General features: G+C 41.0%; 1 protein-coding gene across 4 annotated transcripts in view; it reads right to left on the reverse strand.

Annotated features, from left to right (window-relative positions):
* Positions 1–20,427, reverse strand: part of BTBD7 (BTB domain containing 7) — a 100,795-nt gene that overhangs the window by 21,601 nt on the left and 58,767 nt on the right. The window contains exon 4 of one of the 4 annotated variants that reach the window (XM_049897619.1): positions 691–14,131. The exons of the other annotated variants lie outside the window; for them this stretch is intronic. Within the exon in view, the coding sequence (XP_049753576.1) occupies positions 13,935–14,131 (197 nt within the window). The 3' untranslated portion in view covers positions 691–13,934. Of the gene's footprint in view, positions 1–690; positions 14,132–20,427 lie in introns of those variants that run through there. 4 annotated transcript variants of the gene reach the window in all.

Raw genomic sequence — 20,427 nt, forward strand, 5'->3', positions numbered from 1 at the left:
ATTATTTATTGAACATCAGTGTGCTAGGCACTATACTTAAAAGTAGCAGCAATAGCATCAATGAACTCAAGGAGATAAATAAAATCTCACGGAAATCGCCATGACTTGGTGGGATGGGTGACAATAGACTATGACGTCGGTAGGAAACCCGCTGCTCTAAAGAAACGGATCTAGAGGAAAAGGCAGGGAATTCTCACAACTGCTGAAGAAAATAAACATCTTTGTGCAAATCTAAAACCTGAACAAGACAGGGCAGTAGAGAGCAGTGGACCAAAGGGGAAAGCGGAGTAGGCAGACACGATACGGCTGTGGGAACCGGCCAGTCAGAGAAGGGGACGGGTGACAGTGGACTGATCAGAGGATGCCAGCCTGATGACGGCTGGCTGGGCAGCCAACTGGGAAGACATCCGCTCTCAGTGTCATCCTAGTAAAGACATAACATCTTGCATTGCTGATAGTTTAATCCCTCAGAAAACAGACAAAATACTGACGTTTTATGCTCATCTTGGGCTTACTCTGGCAAACTAAAAGAAATAAGTGGTGTAGAAGAAAAGGACCAGGATCTTGGAGAAAGTGACTACAGCATCTTAAGAGTACAAAAAAGAGAAGAAGAAAACCTGAGGATAGTCAGCTATTCTCCTCAGGAAAGACAATTTCAAAATACAAAGATAAAACACAAGTAAAACCTGAGTAACAAAGGCTGTAGAAGGGAAAATTGTGAAGCTGGACAGAAATTCTTTACAACTAAGTTTACTATAAAATAAAAAGCAGTCCTGGTAACACGAGAGAAGAGGCATTTCAACAACATCAACGGCAACAAAAACGTGGCTATACAGGCTGCTTTCTAATGAGCTCAGGGCTTTAAAGATATAGCCAAAAGAAAGGGCATCAATGAACTCAACAGAGCTCCAAAGCTCAAAGTCATCACGAAACCACAAAAGACGAGAAGACCAAGAGGGGAAGATCCCAGGTTCAGGTGAGGAGATTGCTGGTAGCCAATACGGAGTCCACCTAAAGTGATGCCTCATTCCCTTTTCTGATACAGTACCTTCTCAGGGAAAATATCACAGATAGTTGTGTAACTTGATTTCCACAACGTATTTAACAAAATATGTCATGATGTCACCAGATTATTAGCTCCACAAAGACTGGGACTGCTGTCTTCACTGTGCCTCCAGCACTTCTCCTGCACATGGTAAGTGCCAAATAAATATTTGTTGAATGTCTGAACGAGATCTTTGTAGGTAAGATGAAGCAATGCTAGATGAATGACACAACAGTGGTTAACAGAACCATTCCTAAGTAGCACTGATTAACCCGGAGGTGTGGTGGGGAATCTGTTTTTGCCGTGTTTATCAAGAACTTGGATGAAGATGTGGAAAGCATGCTTCAAAATCTCCAGATGACCTAAAACTAAGAAACACAGTTAGTAACACACTGGATAGCAGGATCTTAATTGGCCAAAAAGATGGGGCCAAATGAAGATGAAATTTAAGTAGGAAAACTATGAAGTTCTATATTTAAAGAAAATCAACTACAGAGTAGATGACAGGGAAGAGCTAGCTTAACTATCACCTCCATAAAAGAGAATCTGGGTATTTTCACTGAATGAATGCAAAATGTGACAAGGCTGATATAAAACTGAAACAATCAAAGGCTTTCAAAATCCAAGCACAGTCCTAGTGAAGGGTGATAATGTTCTGCCACCCTGTGGGGCTCTGTGTTCTGTTCTGGGCCCTGAGTTTTACATGGGGCACTGGCAAACAGCAGAACTCTCAAAGGAAGGCAGGGCTTGAGACTTGTCACAGGAGAAAAGCTCCCAGCAAGCAAGGTTATTTGGCTTCAGTAAGAGAAACCTGAGGAGAGACAGAAGAGCTGACTTCAAGTGTCTGAGGGACCTTTATGAGGCAGAGGAAAAACAGCTGACTTTACTGTTATCCCTAGGGCAAGTCCTGGGAAACCAATGGATGTTAAAAGAAGGGAGATTCTGAGTTAATATGAGGAAATTTCTAACAATTAGAATCGTCCCTTTCTTCTTTCCTCAAAATAAGGATCCTTCTAGCAAAGTGTAGGAGCAGAGGCTGGCTCATCAGATTATGAGTAGAGCACAAAGAACTCTTACACCGGATGGGGAACTAAGGTCAGATGTTCTCCAAGCTGCTTCCACTGCAAAGATAAAATAATTTTTAGAAAGCCGGTGTCAAAGTAAACATAAGATTAACGTATTTAGTCTAAACATTAAAATGAGATCCTTACAAGAAACACTAAGCCCACCACAAGGAATCTGTGTGTACATGACACCCAAAGACATGAATATGTGCTAATGAGAAGTGGGAAAATGGAAAAGTTTCTGAACGGTTTTTTATGATTTTGTGGTGAGCCAAGCTGAGGACAGACTTCATCCAGTAGCCAGTGGAGGACTTCTGTGGGTCTGCTGTTTTAAAGCAGACACTGGCACAGAGTTGGGTACGATGAGTCCACCTGACAGGAAGGTCAGCGTGATAGATGTGTTTGGGACGGAAGCAGGGAAAACTAGAGAAAAGGTGGCTATTTGAAAGGATGCATTACAATCTTACTAAACTGGGATACTGGCCAAGGTAAGGAAAGAATTAAAGGTAACATGTATGTTTAGACTTCTGAAGCTGGCAAAGAAGCAGGACACAGAAGGAAAAACGGGCTTTTTTTTTTTTTTTTTTAATAACTTTTATTAAGCTTCAAGTGAACGTTTACAAATCCAATCAGTCTGTCACATATAAGTTTACATACATCTCACTCCCTACTCCCACTTGCTCTCCCCCTCGAGTCAGCCCTTTCAGTCTCCTTTCTTGACAATTTTGCCTGCTTCCCTCTCTCTCTATCCTCCCATCCCCCCTCCAGACAAGAGTTGCCAACACAATCTCAAGTGTCCACCTGATATAATTAGCTCACTCTTCATCAGCGTCTCTCTCCCACCCGCTGACCAGTCCCTTTCATTTCTGATGAGTTGTCTTCGGGGATGGTTCCTGTCCTGTGTCAACAGAAGGTCTGGGGAGCATGGCCGCCGGGATTCCTCCAGTCTCAGTCAGACCATTAAGTTTGGTCTGAAAAACGGGCTTTGAAATTGTGATTGGACTTGAGCTCCCAGGTTTGCCATTAAGTAGCAAAGTCACCTTGGGCAAACTGCTTAACTTTTTTGAGCCTGGAATTTTGTCATCTGTCAAAATTAAGATTATATTTCCTATCTTATAGGGTTGTTACAAGATTTAAATGAGACAGTACCCTTGGCGCTCTTCACTTGTCCAAATAGTCTGGAGTACCTACGTGCCAAGCACCGTGAGTACATAGCTTTATCTTGTTAACGAACAGTTTCCTCAGGTGATGTCATCCACCTCCAAAGCCTTAACTCTCATGGCATTCCTCTAACTGAAGTCCCAACCCAGACTGCTCTCCTGACTTGGACTTACTCCGTAAGCTTCCCACTAGAAAGTTCACATGGATATTCCACTGTTATCTAAAATACAAAAATCAATTAGATATCTCTGAGAAATCTAATTCTCCCCTTCCTAATCCATGTTTTCGAGAAGGATATCACATCTACGCAGTCACCAAAGCTACAGGCCTATTACTGATTCTTTTCCCCATCTATCACCAAATGCTGCTCCTTCTATCCTTTGAAATCCATCATCCTCTCCTTTGGATCTTCACTTCATCGCCTGTTTCAGAATCTGATACTTTCTGCATTACTGCAAGAGCCTAAAAGAATTCCCATGTCCAGTCCTTCTCCCTTTCAATCCATTCTCCATACTGTTGCTGAAATGATCTTTTAAAATATAAACCAGATTATGTATTTCACTGTAACAAATTATTTAATAGCTTTCAATGACTTCAAGATAAAATCCAACCTACATATCCTTTCATGATCTGGCCCCTGCCTACTTCTACAGCCTCATCCCTGCTTCTACTCTACCCATTTAGCCATATTACATTTCTCACAAATGCGTAAAACTCCACCAAACTCTCACCTTCAGGTCTTTGCATTTGCTGCTCTATTTTCTCTGAAATGCTCTTAACTCATCTAAATTCTTTAAGACAGCTTAGACGGTGCCTCTTTCAGAAGCCTACTATGATCTGCCCCCGAAAGCCTAGGTCAAATGCTCCTCTTAAATGCTTTCATGGTACCCTGTATTTCTCTCTATAATAGCAGTGAACTCTCACAGTATTATATCTTTCTTATATATTTGTCTAAGGAGCCCTGGTGGTGCAGTGGTTAGAGCAATCAATTGCTAACCGAAAGGTCGGCAGTCTGAAACCACCAGTGGCTCCTTGGAAGAATGATGCGGCAGTCTGCTTCCCTAAAGATTTACAGCCTTGGAAACCCTATGAGGTCACTACGGGATTGACTCGACGGCAGTGGGCTATATATATGTCTGACTCCTCCACCAGACTAAGAGCTCTTTTGGGTAGAGGCCCCACCCTCTCTCTGATTCTACAGTGTATGACGTGTAGTAGGTAACTAAAAACAAACACAACAAGAATAGTTAGCATGTCTATTGAAAGCTTATGTACCCAGCTCTGTACTATATTCTTACTTTAGAATATTTAATTTCTCAGAATACCTCTAAGAAGGTTTTATAATTATTATTCCCATTTTACAGATGAGAAAACTGAGACTCAAAGATTAACTTGCCCAAGGTCATACAGCTAGGAAGAGAAGTCATACTTAACAAATCTTTCCCTTCCCTCTTCATATCTGCCTCTCCTTTTACTCTCTAAACTTAGGCCTTTTACTGTTCAATGTTCATTAGAACTTCTTCGCTTAGAGCCATTTCTCTCATCAACAGAAAGCACCTTGTTAATACACTGAACATGGCGATACTGACTCACGAAAGTCAAAGGAAAACAATTAGGCAACAACAACAAAAACTAATCTTGGAAGGTATATTTTTAAAAAGACTTCTTTTCAAAATAAATATTTTCATATTATGGTAAACGATTTCAACTACTGATAATATGCCTCTTGTCAAAGTTATCAATACTGGCATGAAAATGGAAATACAGCAGCAGAACAGAAAGGACGCTGGCAGAGAAAGGCCAGCAAGCAGACGCCAGAGGCTTCACACAATGCCATCTCCCTGGTAAATTTCAGACTGGCCTTGAAGGTCCAAAAATGTTATTGCCACCCTCAAAGATGATCAGATTCTTGGTGACAAAGTAATACTAACCCCAAATCCATAAGACTAATGTATAAATCAGAATGCCCATTTATGGGCAGTGCAGGCATTCATTTCTGGTGAGAACAACGACATATTCTGTATCATCACTTCTTAAACCCTCGTGCGTCAAGAAGGTTTTTGTTCTTTTTAATTTCTAATCAGTCGTGGACCAAAACTTTAATAAACTTCAGTAAAAATGTCCCCTGAGTATTACGGTAATGTCAGATTGCTACAAAAGTTTCTGACTGTTTACTCTCAATTTCCGAACTTCTCTCACTGCAGGCATGCTTTGAACTGCGCTGCTCTATCTCCTGTGCTTCACCTGTTTCCAGTCAGGATACATACAGTTCAAATCCGTTTCCTCCCATGTGGTACTAACTTCCAGAGGGAACTCTTTCTCCTCCCTTTTCTTTCTTCCTATGGGGTTTACCAACTCTATGCCTAACTATAAAGTAGTACATATCTTATTTATTTCTTTGAAGACAATTAAATGCCACTATCAGAACTACTACTTTATCTTTTAAAATCAGAATTTTAGAGCTTAAACTATTAATCCACATACGGTATATTACTGTCAGCCATATTCTTCACCAGCGGCCCACTGATCCCATCCCCATCCATGGGCAGGGTACACTTTCCCACTCCTGGACTTTGGGATTGACAGTGAGGTTTCCTCAGCCAATGAAATGTTAGTAGATATAATGCGATAAAAGGGTCGAAAAATACTTACAGGAATTGGGCTTTCCCTCTTGCCATCTGCCACTGCCACATGAAGAACATACTGTGGCCAGCTTGCTGTTCCCAAAAAGGTGAAAGAACAATGTGGGGTACAGAGCCACCTCACCTACCCATAGTGGCAACCAAAGTGGCCTCAGCTGCTGCAAACGGAGGCAGGGTTGTCCCAGCTGACCCACAAACTTTTGAGAAATACCTGTTTGTTACATACCACCAAGGTTCTCAGTTTGGTATGCAGCAACGGTTGACTAATACACCATGCAACTTTTTGGATGAAACCAAAAGCTTTCATTAACAAATGTCCTTGTAATAGAAAAACTCTGTCTGTAGCCAAGACATTTAAGGACTAAAAGGGCCAATGCATTCTGCTCAGGGAGGCTGTGAGGCTCGACGATGCCATATTATTATGCAAATAATGTGCACCTCCTACCTTTGTTTGCCAACAGGACCCTCCCCACTACCAGGTATTTTCCTAAGTGTGCTATGCTAACATTTTTTTTTTTTCACAGTAATATATTTTAAAAAGTTGGCATAGTGGCACTTATATGAAAATACCTCGTGGGGGGAGGGTACAGTTGGTAAACAAAACGTAGAAGGTATGCATTATTTGGGTAAAATATGGTAATAGGAAGTAAACTTCTTAAAATCCTTTTTGCTTCTGTGATACCCACGTTTTACAGACCCATACCCTATGTGTTTACCTCTCCTGTTCTCTTTCACGAGAATCTTTTCTGACCCTCAATGTGGGCAAATACGCCTCTTTTAAAAAATTTGAACTACACAAACAATATGAGTGATCAAGACTGAGCATAAAAAGTTGAAATACAAAGTAAAACAAACTAATTTGACATTCAATAACAAGCGATTGTTATTGCTACATGTTAAGTAGGATTACTTTCTCTTTTTATTATCAACATTTTTTGTTTTGCTCCGCTTCATGTTCCTCTGGTAAGGAAAATAAGCCACAACGTTGAAAGGTATCAGGATCTCTCTTTATTCCCACCCTCATAGACTTCATTATTCCTAGGTATACCCTCATACTTGTTTCACCAATATGACTGGGAAACCTTTTGACTGGCTCATGTCCATCAGGAAATATATAAAAGCTTCCAGATTCAGAGCTTCATACTGGGGCAGGGTGGGAAGAGGAAGAGAGCAGACAAGGGGGAAGAAAAGAAAGAAAAATCACAGATTGCCATGGAACATACAAATCTGTCTTGGAAGGAGTACAGCCAGAATGTGCCTTGGAAGCAAGGATGGTGATATTTCGTCTCACATACTTTGGACACGTTATCAGTAGGGATCAGTTCCTGGAGAAGGACATCATGCTTGGTGAAGTAGAGGGTCAGCGAGAAAGAGGAAGACCCTCAACGAGATGGACTACAAACAGAGGCTGCAATAATGGGCTCAAGCGTAGCGACTGTGAAGATGGTGCAGGACTGGGCAGTGTTTCGCTCTGTTATACAAAGGGTCCCTATGAGTTGGAACCGACTGGAGAACACCTAACAACAAAATGCAACGTAAAACAATGTAACAAGTTTAGAGTGAAGGCTGGCCTTAGAGCGTGAGTACTGATTCTTCAGTGGCATCAGAGTTAGAAATAAGACTGAAAGTGCCAACAGGCTTGAGAGAAAAGCAGCTTCGATTCTTTCACACTAACTTGTACGTGATCGATTCCAAATCCTGAGGAAAAGAAGTACAAAACGAGGGGAAAGTGAGGGCAACAAGGTGTCGCAGAAAGCACGGGTTTGGAATTCAGGCAATTATGTCACTGACTCCCCGTGACAGTTCAAGACACATCCCCTGTTCTCATTTCCTCATACATAAACCGAGGATTAAATTAAATAACACTGGGGAGCCAATGTGTCCATCAACATCACCTTTTTTCTAGACAAGAAATCTTAGAACAGCTGTGACTACTCACCCCTCAATACCTAACTTATTGATATGTCCTACTGATTCTTCCTTTAAAATGCTCTTGGATTAGCCTCTTCATTCTCTATTCCTACTAACACCACCTTTGTCCAAATTCTTAGCGCCTCACATACCATTTACTGAAAAGCTTCCTACTTATCTCCCTCCCTCTAGGCTTCCAATCCATACTGAGCACACTGATGAAAAGATTAGATTTTTAAAACATTGCTACCATCACATCATCCCTGCATCTCTATTTTAAAAAGGCAACCAAGAATTCCAAATCCAAGGTAGAAAGTGAGTTAGACATATGGGTTGGACAGTAAGTAAATCTGTGCCTCGGTGTTTTTAATTGCCACCTCCTGGACTCTGCTACTTCCAGAGCTGGTTCGATAAATGCTCCTCTCTACTATTCCTCAGGGCAGTTCAGAAGAGCATTCTAGAGAGCTCCTCGTGGTGTAGTGATTAAGTGTTCGGCTGCTAACCAAAGATCGGCAGTTTGAATCCACCAGCCACTACTTGGAAACCCTATGGGGCAGTTCTACTCTGTACTATAGAGTTGATACGAGTCAGAATTGACTCAATGGCAACGGGCTTGTCCTCTGAGGATTAAGGCAGGGTCGGTCACCTCTTGTGGTGACGAGCTCACTGATGCACTCTTGTAATGCTTTCCCTTCTTCCCTGTTTCATTCCCCACCCCCGCAACCCAACTCCCACTCTGGTTCATGGAATTACTTACCAAATAAATTACCGGCATGAAAGCCTTTGTTCTGGACTGTGCTTTCAGCCAAAAGGTAGGAGGGTGGGAGAGGATGCTCAGACAAAGACAGCTAGTAAGAGATGTGGCCAGAGAAAAACAAGAAATCTCTGAGACCCTGGAACTAGCTCACTCACTGGTCAGATGGCAAAAAGGACCAGTTCCTAATGATAAGTGAGGTGGCAAGAACCCCTACATACAGAATGGCGATACTAAAATTTCACCAGTAATGGGTTAAAATGAGGTGCAAACAGAAGATGAAGTATTAGTGGGAATACTTGAATGGTATGGAAACATTAATAATTATAAGGACTGTGATGTTGGCTGGCTTCAGTTAACAGCTTTAGAAGCCATAAAAAAAACAAAACTGGCTCAGGTTAGCCAACTGTCAAGTCAAGGCATTCTGTTAAAGTCAGAAGACTTCCAGGTCACTGTTCAGAAGGACTCTTATTCTCTGGAGTTGCAGGGCAGACTGCCAAAACTCAGGATCAACATTTAATTTTAAGGATATCAGGGCTACAAGGAAGACTTGAATCCGAAGCCTCGGTAAGTCTTCTATGGGTCCTGATAGGAACAGTCAGACACAAAGACCTGGAATGGGGATGTTTGGGTGGATGAGCTGAGAATGTCCAAGCTTGTCTTCAGGATCTGCCCGCCTCCTCTCACTAGCTCCGAACCAACAATCAGAATCAGATTCACAGCGTGGTTTGAGCAGGAAAATACAGTCCCTCGTCTGGGAGAGAAAAGTAAACACACCCCAAGTATTGCAGGATCTGGCTATACGGAGGAGGAGCACATGTGGAAATGGATCCTGAGTGTTGGACCAGGGTGCCAGACTTACGATGACACAACAGGAGCAGGAAGAAGTTCATCTGGAACCCAAGAATTCACTGGGGCGTCTTTTGGTGCTTCTTTGCCCAGGGTAACAAGAGACTAGACAACTGTGGCAACTATGGATACAACAACTAAGCGCTACTTATGGGATAAAGGTCTGGGTTGCTCCACCTGGCAGGCAACCTAGACCTACTGAAATACTGGCAAAAAATCTAGGTTGGGTGATCAAAGAGGGACGTTGTGCTGACTTGTACTGTGTCAACGTGTTTAAGCCAGAGGTGTTTCCTACAGCCTCCATCCCTCTATGATTTCAAGCTAGAGTTTGCCAAAAGAGAAGTATGTGAGATTTAGAAGGCAGAAGGGAACCAGTAGCCATTACTCCCTAAAAGCCATTGTAGCTAGATGTGGTGACAAGTAGACACAAAGGTACCAGTGGGTCTTACCTTGTCCTAGCTACCGTCTGCTTCGCATCTGGCTCTTCCTCCCAACTGCAGCCCTGCTGACCAGGAGTGACCCTATGCCCATCATCAGGTCTTTGGCTGCAGAGCCAGAGACAGCAACTGTTGTTCATCAGCTCCCCCTCTGCAGTACCACCGCAGCAGCTGGGTGGGCTTGGCTTCTCAGGTTGACTGGCTGATGATTACTATGGATCCTACCACTCTGCCTTTCAAACCTTCACTTCCCCAGCTTCTCCTGCAACTGGGTAAGGTCTAATTCCTGTAACAACTCCTTATCCCTTAACTCAGAGCTGCTAAGCTTTCCTGATTGAGCTCTGACTGATGCTGTTCTGATGAGAATATCAAATACAGCCTCCAGCCAGTTGCCTCATCTGGAACTGTGGATAACTCCACCATCTTTTCCGAATTGAGTCTTTTGTAGAATTATGACTGACCACTACTTTGAAGGCTTGGAGAAGAACTGGATTTAAAGGAGAACACAATTGATCTGAGTGATGCAAGGGGTAGACTGGATTAAATATCTCTTATGTCTACCTCATATCCTTTCTACCTTTCACTGTAGCAAACCAATTTCATAGTTGTAACCTGGCAGCACCTTGCCTCAGCATACTTTGTACCTCTTGCTTTCTGCTATGAAAATTTTGACATTTTTGAGTAGGGCAACTCTGTGCAAACCTTGAGATACAAGGGAGTTAACAGCCCACGTGCAATCTCTTCCACTGGGGGAATGGGAGCTGGTAGATAAATGATTCCCTCTCCCACCCCTAATGCGGATAATTCTGAAGTGTGTCCCATATGGCTCCTCAGATGGTTCCAGCAGGATTAAGCCCCAGTTGCCCGTATCAGTGAATCAGCTCAATAACACACTCTCGTATTGGCTCTCTCTCTCATTCTCTGTTTCACTCTTATCAGTCCCGCACTCCTGTGCTCTGGAAGCACTTCCCAAAATAAACTATCTGTATGCAAGCCCTTCCCCAGGCTTTTCGTTCTGGAGGAAACCTAGGCTACAACACAGCAGATACAAAAACCTCTAGTCTTGACACTGATCTATTAAAAAACAAACATAAAAACCCTTTAACTGTTACTCTGGATTTTGGTCAAGCCGATGGACCATTCAGCCCTGGATTCCACCTTACCTTTCTAGCCCTTCGTTTAAAAATTATTTACCGAGTTATGTGTCAGGCTCTGTACTAACGCTGGGGATACAATGCCGAAAATTAGTTCTTGATCTCAAGAAGTTAACTATCTACAAGGAAGTTGGTCACCTCAACTCTGTAAGCGCTACGACAGGAGTGTACAGGAGGCTCCGGTACACAATGCGGGTGCCACCTAAAGTTTTGGGGAGGTGGGAACAGTTAAGGTATGGGTTTCCAGGTGAGGTGACATCTAAAATAAACCTTTAGGGGGATGGGAAAGAAATGGTAGCACAGGCAGATGGAACAGCATGTGTCTGAGTGGGGGTCGTTGAGGGAAAAAAATAATCATAAATAAGGTAAGTGGTTTCAAAAAATGGTTTGATAGAGAAAAAGAACATTCAATAATACAATCTAGGTTCTTTCACAAAGTTTAGTTGCCTGTAATCAATCAATACTACAGATTTGTTGCTCAGAATGTTTCAAGTAATTTGAACCTATTCTAGAAATGAGGTTATTAAATTTCCTCTACAAAAGTGCCTATCTTAGTTTTTATCAGATTTCAATTTTCTCATAAGTTAAATAACATGAAATTTTTGTTGTTAGATTGTTTTTACCTATGAAGATAAAAGAAGATTAAGTAATATATTAGTTTTCTGTTGCTGCCCAGGAAACTCTGGTGGTGTAGTGGTTAAGTGCTATGGCTGCTAACCAAAGGGTTGGCAGTTCAAATCCGCCAGCGCTCCTTGGAAACTCTATGGGGCAGTCCTACTCTGTCCTATAGGGTTGCTGTGAGTCGGAATTGACTCGACAGCACTGGGTTTGGTTTGTATTGCTGCCCGCAGTTCCTTGCCACGTAACTCTCTAATAACATGGCAGCTTACTTCTTCAATGCCAGCAAGGGAAAGTCTCTAGCATTAGACTACTACTAATATGGAGTCTTATACAATGTAATGTAATCATAGGAGTGACATACCATCACCTTTGCCATAATATATTGGCTAGATGCGAGTCATAGATCCTACTCACACTGAAGGGGAGGGGATTCCATAAGGGCGTGAACATCAGAAGATGGGGTTCATTAGGGTCTATTTGTCATAAGTAATACATTTATGACCACTTCAGCTATACCCTTTCTGACTAAAAATCCTATCACTTAGTCTTAGCCCCTTAAGTAATGCGGTGCAGTAAATTAATATGGCCCTTCTAGGCATAGTCTTTGTAACTCCCACCAAATGACTGGGTGCGGGTATGCAAACGAGGTGCTTGTGGCCCACCAAGGGGATTGGATAGCTTGCCAATAATGTAAATAAGGTACATGGCACCCTTGTGGGGGGTGGGGCCATGCAAATAAAGCATATGAAACCCTAGTGAGGGGACTGGTCAGTTTCGCCACCCCCTAGGCTTAAAACGAGCCATCCCAGTGGTGGGAAGAGAGGATCTCAACACCACCAAGAAAGAAATGCCAGGAATGGAGCACATCCTTTGGATTCAGGATCCCTGAGCTGAGAAGTTCCTGGAACCAGGAGACCAAAATATGAAGAGAAAACACCGGAGATGGTGAGAAGCATTGGCATGGAAATGGTGGCAGCAGGGGCAGGAGATCGGCAGAAGACAGCAAGTGGGCTTCCTGGCCCATGGAGTGAGAAAGCTGAGCGCTTTCTGGCAGAAGGCTTGCTGGCAGAGTGGGGTGCCTCCAGGCACATGGTGGAGCTGGGTTTGCTGACCCAAGGAGCTAGAGCTGAGCATCTCTGGGCCAAGGCTTACTGGTGCAGTGGGGTGTCTTGGGGTACTTATCAGCAGAGCTAAGAGCTTTGTAAGACTTGCCTGAGCAGGGCAGAGGCTGAGGGGCCAGAAAGAGGCGTGCCTGCAGGCATCGCTGAGAAGAGACTGTCCTAATGGAAGAACTGTATCCTGAGCTTTCCTGATCCTGAATTGTAACCTGTTACTTCCCTAATAAGCCCCATAATTGTGAGTATGGCCTGTGAGTTCTGTGCAGCCATTGCAATGCATTATCGAACTCAGCAGAGAAGAAGGTTGTGGGAGGGATGGTTGGTGTCAGAATTGGTAAAAATGGCACAGAAAAGAGGCATGTCTGATCTCTGCCTAATAGGAATCAGTCTTGGGCTGTCTATTTTGAGTCTCCTTCTAGCTCATGAAGTTACAGAAGGTCAGATGACACCCCTGCCATGCCATTTTTATAGTAACACTCCCATTCCATTGATCTACTTTGCTGTCTTTTTTCAGAACATGTATCACTATTTGTCTCCCTTCCCCTGCAAAGGCTGCGTTTTTGTGTTTTATTTCTCTTGCTTTTGACTAATGTTCGGAATTTGATTGTCCCTGTTGGGTGTCATTGTTAGTTGTCATCAAGTCAGCTCTGACTCATGGCGACCTTATGTATAACAGAACAAAATGTTGCCAGGTCCTGCACCATCTTTATGATCCTTAGTATGTTTGCGTCATTGTTGCCGCTATTGTGTCAAGCCATCTCACTGACAGTTTCCCTTGATTTTGCTGGCCCTCTACTTTACCAAAAATGATGTCTTTTTCTAGGGAACGGTCTTTCCTAATGATGCGTCCCAAGTAAGCGAGTTGAACTCTCACCATCCTAGCTTCTAAGAAACATTCTCTTTGTATGTCTTTAAGGCTGATTTGTTCACTCTTTTGGCAGTCCACAGTATATTTAATATTTTTCACTAACCCCACAGTTTGAATGCATCAATTCTTCTTCTGTCTTCCTTTTTCATTATCCAACTTTCATACAAGGCAACTGAAAAGACCATAGCTTGGGTCAGATGTGCCTTAGTCATCAAAGTGACATGTTTTTAAAACTTTCATGAGGTCTTTTGCAGCAGATTTGCCCGATGCAATACATCGTTTGATTTCTTGACTGCTGCTTCCATGGGATTTAATTGTTGATGCAAGTAGAATGACGATGTTTATCAGTCCAGTTGTGAGGCTTTTTTCCTTCACATTCAGCAGTGCTCCATACTGAAGGCTTTGGTCTTTGACCTTCATTATTTAATGCTTCACTTTGGGCAAGCAAGACTGTCACATGCATATTGCAGATTGTTAATGACTCTTCCGCCAATCTTTTCTTTTGTGCTTTAAGAGAAAGTTTACAATTCAAGTCAGTTTATCATACAAAAACTTATATATGCAGTTATGTGACCCTAGTGCTCTCCCTATAATGTGACAGCACACTCTTCCTCTCCACCCTGTATTTCCATGTCCATTCAACCAGCTGTTGTCCCCCTCTGCCTTCTCATCTCACCTCCAGAGAGGAGCTGCCCACATAGCCTAATGTGTCTACTTGAGCTAAGCAGCACACTCCTCACCAGTATTTTATGTCTTACAGTCCAGTCTAATCTTTGTCTGAAGAGTTGGCGTTGGGAATGGCTTTAGCTTTGGGCTAACACAGAGTCTGGGGGCCATGTCCTCGGGGGTCCCTCCAAACCCCCGCCCCTGCTACGCTGTCCTTCGAATCGTTCAGTTTATTCAGGAAACTTCTTTGCTTTTGATTTAGTCCAGTTGTGCTGACCTTTCCTGTATTGTGTGTTGTCTTTCCCTTCTCCTAAAATAGTTCTAATCTACTATCTAGTGAATACCCCTCTCCCAACCTCCCTCCCTCCCTCTGCTCGTAACCACAAAAGAATGTTTTCTTCTCGGTTTAAACTATTTCCCAAGTTCTTATAATTGTGGTCTTATACAATACTTGTCCTTTTGCAACTATTTCACTCAGCATAATGCCTTCCAGGTTCCTCCATGTTATGAAATGTTTCACAGATTCATCACTGTTCTTTATCGATGCGTAGTATTCCATTGTGTGACTATACCATAATTTATTTATCCATTCATCCGCTGATGGGCATTTTGGTTGCTTTCATCTTTTTGCTATTGACTACCGCCAATATTATGTAACTCCTATTCATTCTCTAGGTCTAGGCTTCTCTGCAAAGTTCCTCTTGACACCGTCCCTTCTCCGCATTTTCCATACTGGGGTTTGGGGCTTCTCTTCCTCCTATGCGCTCCTTCAGCATCTAGTGCTTTGTTCTTTTACAGCACTTGACCATGTTACGCCGTTGAGACAGTGTAGTGGTACTTACCACTGGATGGTTTTATTCATAACTTCACTCTCAGGGCCGGGCATACAACAGGTGCGTGACACACCAGTGGCAGTGATATTTACCACCGGACGATCCTATTCATTACCTTAATCTCAGGGCCTGGCTTACAATAGGTGCGCAATAAATGTCTGCTGACAAGAGTCATAGTGTCAGTTCTACACCAAGAAGCCCATTTGAATTAACAGGTTATATCTTTTTTTGCCTTTGTTCCATCTTTATCTTTATTTGCTTGAAAACTCAGACAGCTACTATTCTTTCGGCCAAGTAGTTTTTATTACACTGTATCCATCTACTTCTATTTAATTTAGTGCCTCTAAAAAACTGACATCAAAATGTAGTTCAGGAGTGCTGTTCACCTGTGAAGATGTTTGTATCTCTGTAGCAAGACCAAAGCATGTAATTTATTTCTGAGCACACTACTTAAGTGGTCATACTGATTCTATACTAATAAGAAAAAAAAAATTCCTAAAATCTGGTCAATTACTGCTGAATTAATATTTTCAAGAGTCTAAAAAAATTTTTTAACCCTTCACAGAATGAAATAAAATTCTTTAGGAATAGGCAAATCACACACACACACAAAAAATCTTTCTTCACCAAGATTTTTACATCCTTAGAATATGTTTAAAATTCTAAATATTCACTACCTCAGTGCAATAAATGCTCTAATATTTTAAAATACTTCAATAAGAAATGGATACTTTAGATACGTAACATTTTTATTATTTGACTTATAAGCAGAAAACTAACAACTTAGAGTTTAAGATGAGTATAAGTATAGAAATATAAACCATTTCAAAAAATAAACCATTTAGTCACACAGTTTAGCTTAGAAAATTTTCTGAACCTCTCATGAGATACAAATTCAGCTGTCAATAGGTTTAAAAAACCAATGTCATGCCCATGTACAGAATTATTTTAGTGAATCAGTTTCAAAAGTCACCATCGTTCTTTAACGTAACCTTCCATGAGGAAGGAATACTGTCAGTGGAAACCTAATACTAAAACGAAGCCACTATGGAAAAGGCCTAAGTCTATTACAGTCAAAGAGGAATATGCTTAGAAATAAAGACATATTTACGTAAGTGTACAAATGCGTTTTCTGTTTTATGGCGCTTTCATATGTGTGGATATTTCATCTTCAAATGGCAAGACATGTAAAACATTTATCAGAAGTTTTTAGCATGTCACTGCTAAATATAACAGATACAAAAATATTTTAGTGCAAACAATCAAAGCAGGATTAAGTGAGGTATTCCACAGAAAGAGTTTAGTCCAGTGTCTTGCACACAGTAACAGCTAAATAATAACACTACTAATCTTTATTCCTGCAATAGTTTCCTTCCAGGTACTTCTAAAACCAGAAATAGGTGGAATGCTTATGCCTGGTCAGAGTCCTTCTACTCTGGATATTTTAGGAGGTAAGAGCAATATTTGGTTTTAAGGCAGAAACTTCAATATCTAAATAATGAGTCTGAAAAGCCAGGGTATTTGTACACTGCAGAGGTCCTTTCTCCCTTCCGTCATTTCCCCTGCTCAAATACTAATGCCACCCCCCAATCCTATTTTCCTCACACCAAATAACCTGCATCTTTGACTGCATTAGTGTTTGTATTCCCAGATGGTGGAAGCTGTTAAGACCCAAAACTTGACTATGGCCAAGTCAAAAAACTAAAAAAATAAGTCGGAGCTTTAGAAGACGGTAACAATTAGGCCATTCCTCGTAATGTTTATAAGAGAAAAGGGGACTATAATTGAATCAAAGTGTAATGGAGTGGGAGTTAACACCAATCAGCCCACCATGGCGTGAACCATTTTTTTATGAACTTATTTTGCCATCTAATGTTAAATGTTCCTTGTAATTGTAATGATATGTGTTGCTACTGTCGTGGTTAGATGCTGTAGAAGTTAGTTCTGACTCATACCAACCCCACGTACCACAGAACGGAACACTGCCTGGTCCTGTGCCATGCTCACAACTGTTGCTATGTTTGAGCCCCACTGTTGCAGCCACTGTGTCAATTTAGCTGACAGTGACTTTACCAAGCATGGACTGGTCGGTCCCTCCTGATAACATGTCCAAAGTACATGAGACGAGGTGTTGCTAGCCTCATTTCTAAGGAGCATTCTGGCTATACTTCTTGCAAGGCAGACTGGTTTCTTCTTCCGGCAGTCCACGGTATATTCAATATTCTTTGTCCATACCATAATTCAAAGACATCAATTTTTCTTTGGTCTTCCTTATTCACTGTTCAGCTTTCGAATGCATATGAGGCAACTGAAAACACCATGGTTTGGGTTAGGCACACCTCAGGCCTCAAGGTGACATCTTTGCTTTGTAACACTTTAAAGTCTTTTGAAGCAGATCGGCCCAATGCAAGACATTGTTTGATTTCTTGACTGCTGCTTCCGTGGGCATTGACTGTAGATCCAACTAAAATGAAATCTTTGATAACTTCAATCTTTTCTCCATTTATCATGATGTTGCTTACTGGTCCAGTGGTGAGGATTTTTGTTTTATGTTGAGGTATAATCCATACTGAAGGCTGTAGTCTTTGACCTTCATCAGTAAGTACTTCAAGTCCTCTTCACTTTCAGCAAGCAAGGTTGCGTCATCTGCATATCACAGGCTGCTAATGAGTCTTCCTTCAATACTACTGGTTCTTGATCAATACTACTGGTTCTTGATCATACGCTGCGTCCTGAAGTGGTTGAACACTGACCAATTCTTTTTGGTACGATGACTCTGCAGAAGTAGATCACCACATCCTTCTTCCTAGTTTCTCTTAGTCTAGAAGCTCAGCTGAAACCTGTCCATGGGTGACCCTGCTGGTATTTGAAATACCAGTGGCATAGATTCCAGTATCTCAGCAACATGCAAGTCACCACAGTACAACAAACTGACAGATGAGTGCTGCAATCATATGGGTGTTGAGGCTAAGTGTGATATATATGTCATTGTTTTTAAAAAGTCTGAATTTAGTAACTTCTTCAGACTTTGTAAACTTGGAACTGTGCTGTCAAGTGATGTGTAGGGAAAATAAATTCTTATCTCTAGAAATTTCCTACTAAAGAGTTAGCATAATTGAGTTTTTAGAACATTTGTTAAGGCTCTCTCAACTGTGAGCAAGGTAGAGTACTTGGTGCCTGCACATATGCAAAGAGGAATACAAGTTGAGGAAACCGGACAGAATTTATATGGTTAGTAAGCGGCAGAGCCAGGACTAGAATACATGTCTAACTCCAAAGTTCCTATTTTTAAAATACCATTGAAGTTGGGCACTGTTATCTCCAAACCTCTTTATGCAAATAAGCACCCACTCTCCAGGCCTCACAGGGTTGTTATAAGGATGAAATGAAACCATCTATGTGAAATGACTATCATGAAGCTAAGTACATAGTGGCATTAAAAAACTGTTGGTTTCAATTCTCTCCTCCCTGGTGTAGCATCTTACATAACAATCCACACCCAAACCCACTGTCATCGAGTCAATTCTGACTCATAGCGACCCTACAGGACAGAGTGGAACTGCCCCATAGTTTCCAAGGAGCGCCTGGCAGATGTGAACTGCTGATCATTTAATTGATCATTATTGAATACTATACTGTATATAACAATAGTATTCAATAAATGTTAACCTGAAATCTTTTTTAAAAAATTAGTTTTTAAAACTCTGAAAATACTATGTGTCTTATTTTAGGTCTACTGGCACCAAAAGCGCTAAACAATTGATACAATTAACCATTCTGCTTTACTCTGAAAATCATATATAAACGTTGATAAATGCAAAGTATAGCTAAGAACAGATATCTCAATAATTCAAAATACAACGTGATACCATAAGTTTATAAGTCTTTCCCTATTTCGTCTTTTTCCTCCACCCACACTTGGCTTCAGTATCACAGAGAAAAGGTTTTGCTTATTGTTGAGAAAACGGCTTCTAATTAAATTCTACATAACATTAAATAAAAAGAAGACATGCAATAGATTTCACATGAACTGTACATATTTTTAGAAATAACACTTCTTTCTATGGCTACAAAGTGCCCGATATACATTTACACTTAAAAAGTTCACAATATTCATTTACACTTACTGTCTTATACATATACAAATAAGAGTGAATGAATACTCTATTTTCAATAGATAATAGACAACTTTTTACAATTTTATTTTCCCTTAATAAATCACACAGGACAAATAAAAGGTAAAAAGATGCTTAACTTAGAATTTCCAATTTAATATTCAGAATTATATAATTAATCCAGAATTATTCTCATTGTAAATAAATTTTTATTATTGAAATTTCAGATAATTAGTTCTCTGATCTACATTATGAATTAGTGCAAAGGTAAGCATACCCTTGCATTAAATTTTCTTGGCTTCAAAAGACGAATAGTCTTGACCAGCTTCCAAGATTGTTTTAAAATCAACTGATGCTCTATTTTATATCCATGGGCTAACAATTAGAGCTGATAAATTTTATTTGAAATTTAACTTACAACCGTAAGTTTAACTTAGGCCACATCTAAACTTACTTTTCCCTCCATTTTATTGCATTATTTATTTATAATTACCCAAGTATTCTTCACCAAATCCAAAAATGACTACATTATATATAACCTACACCTGCTAACCTAGCCCATCCCCTTACCTCCTTACAGCCCTCCCAACAAGCAAATATTTTTATGTACTTTGTTTCTACTACATATATAGGTATAGCTAAACAATACTGCTAGTTTTACCCTTTAAATATTTATAAACAAAATGAACATTGCTGTCCAATAGATTCCAACTCATAGCAACCCTGCAGAACAAACCAGAACTGTCCCATAGGGTTTCCAAGGCTGTAATCTTTACAGAAGCAGACTGCCGCATCTTTCTCCCTTGGAGCTATTGGTGGGTTTGAAATACCAACCTTTTAGTTAGCAGCCAAGCACTTAACCACTAGACCACAAGGGATTCAAATGGTATCAAATCAAGACTACAACGAGATATTCTATAGATACTCAACTGGCAAAAATTAAGTTTGAAAATGATTAGGTGTTAGAGAGGATGTGGAAAACGGAATCTCTTATACCTTGACAACTGGTATATATATTGATACCATCACTTCGTGAAACAATTCGATGTTACCTTGCAAACTTGAATTAGAGCTACATCCAACCAGACGGATGAATCGCAGAAATCCATAGTGGAGGGTATTTTTCTAATTAGTAATGATGTTTATCGTGTCCAAATACATACTGTGTGATTCCTCTTCTGTGAAATAC

This window comes from Elephas maximus, chromosome 10 (assembly GCF_024166365.1).
Source record: "Elephas maximus indicus isolate mEleMax1 chromosome 10, mEleMax1 primary haplotype, whole genome shotgun sequence".
Taxonomy (NCBI): domain Eukaryota; kingdom Metazoa; phylum Chordata; class Mammalia; order Proboscidea; family Elephantidae; genus Elephas; species Elephas maximus.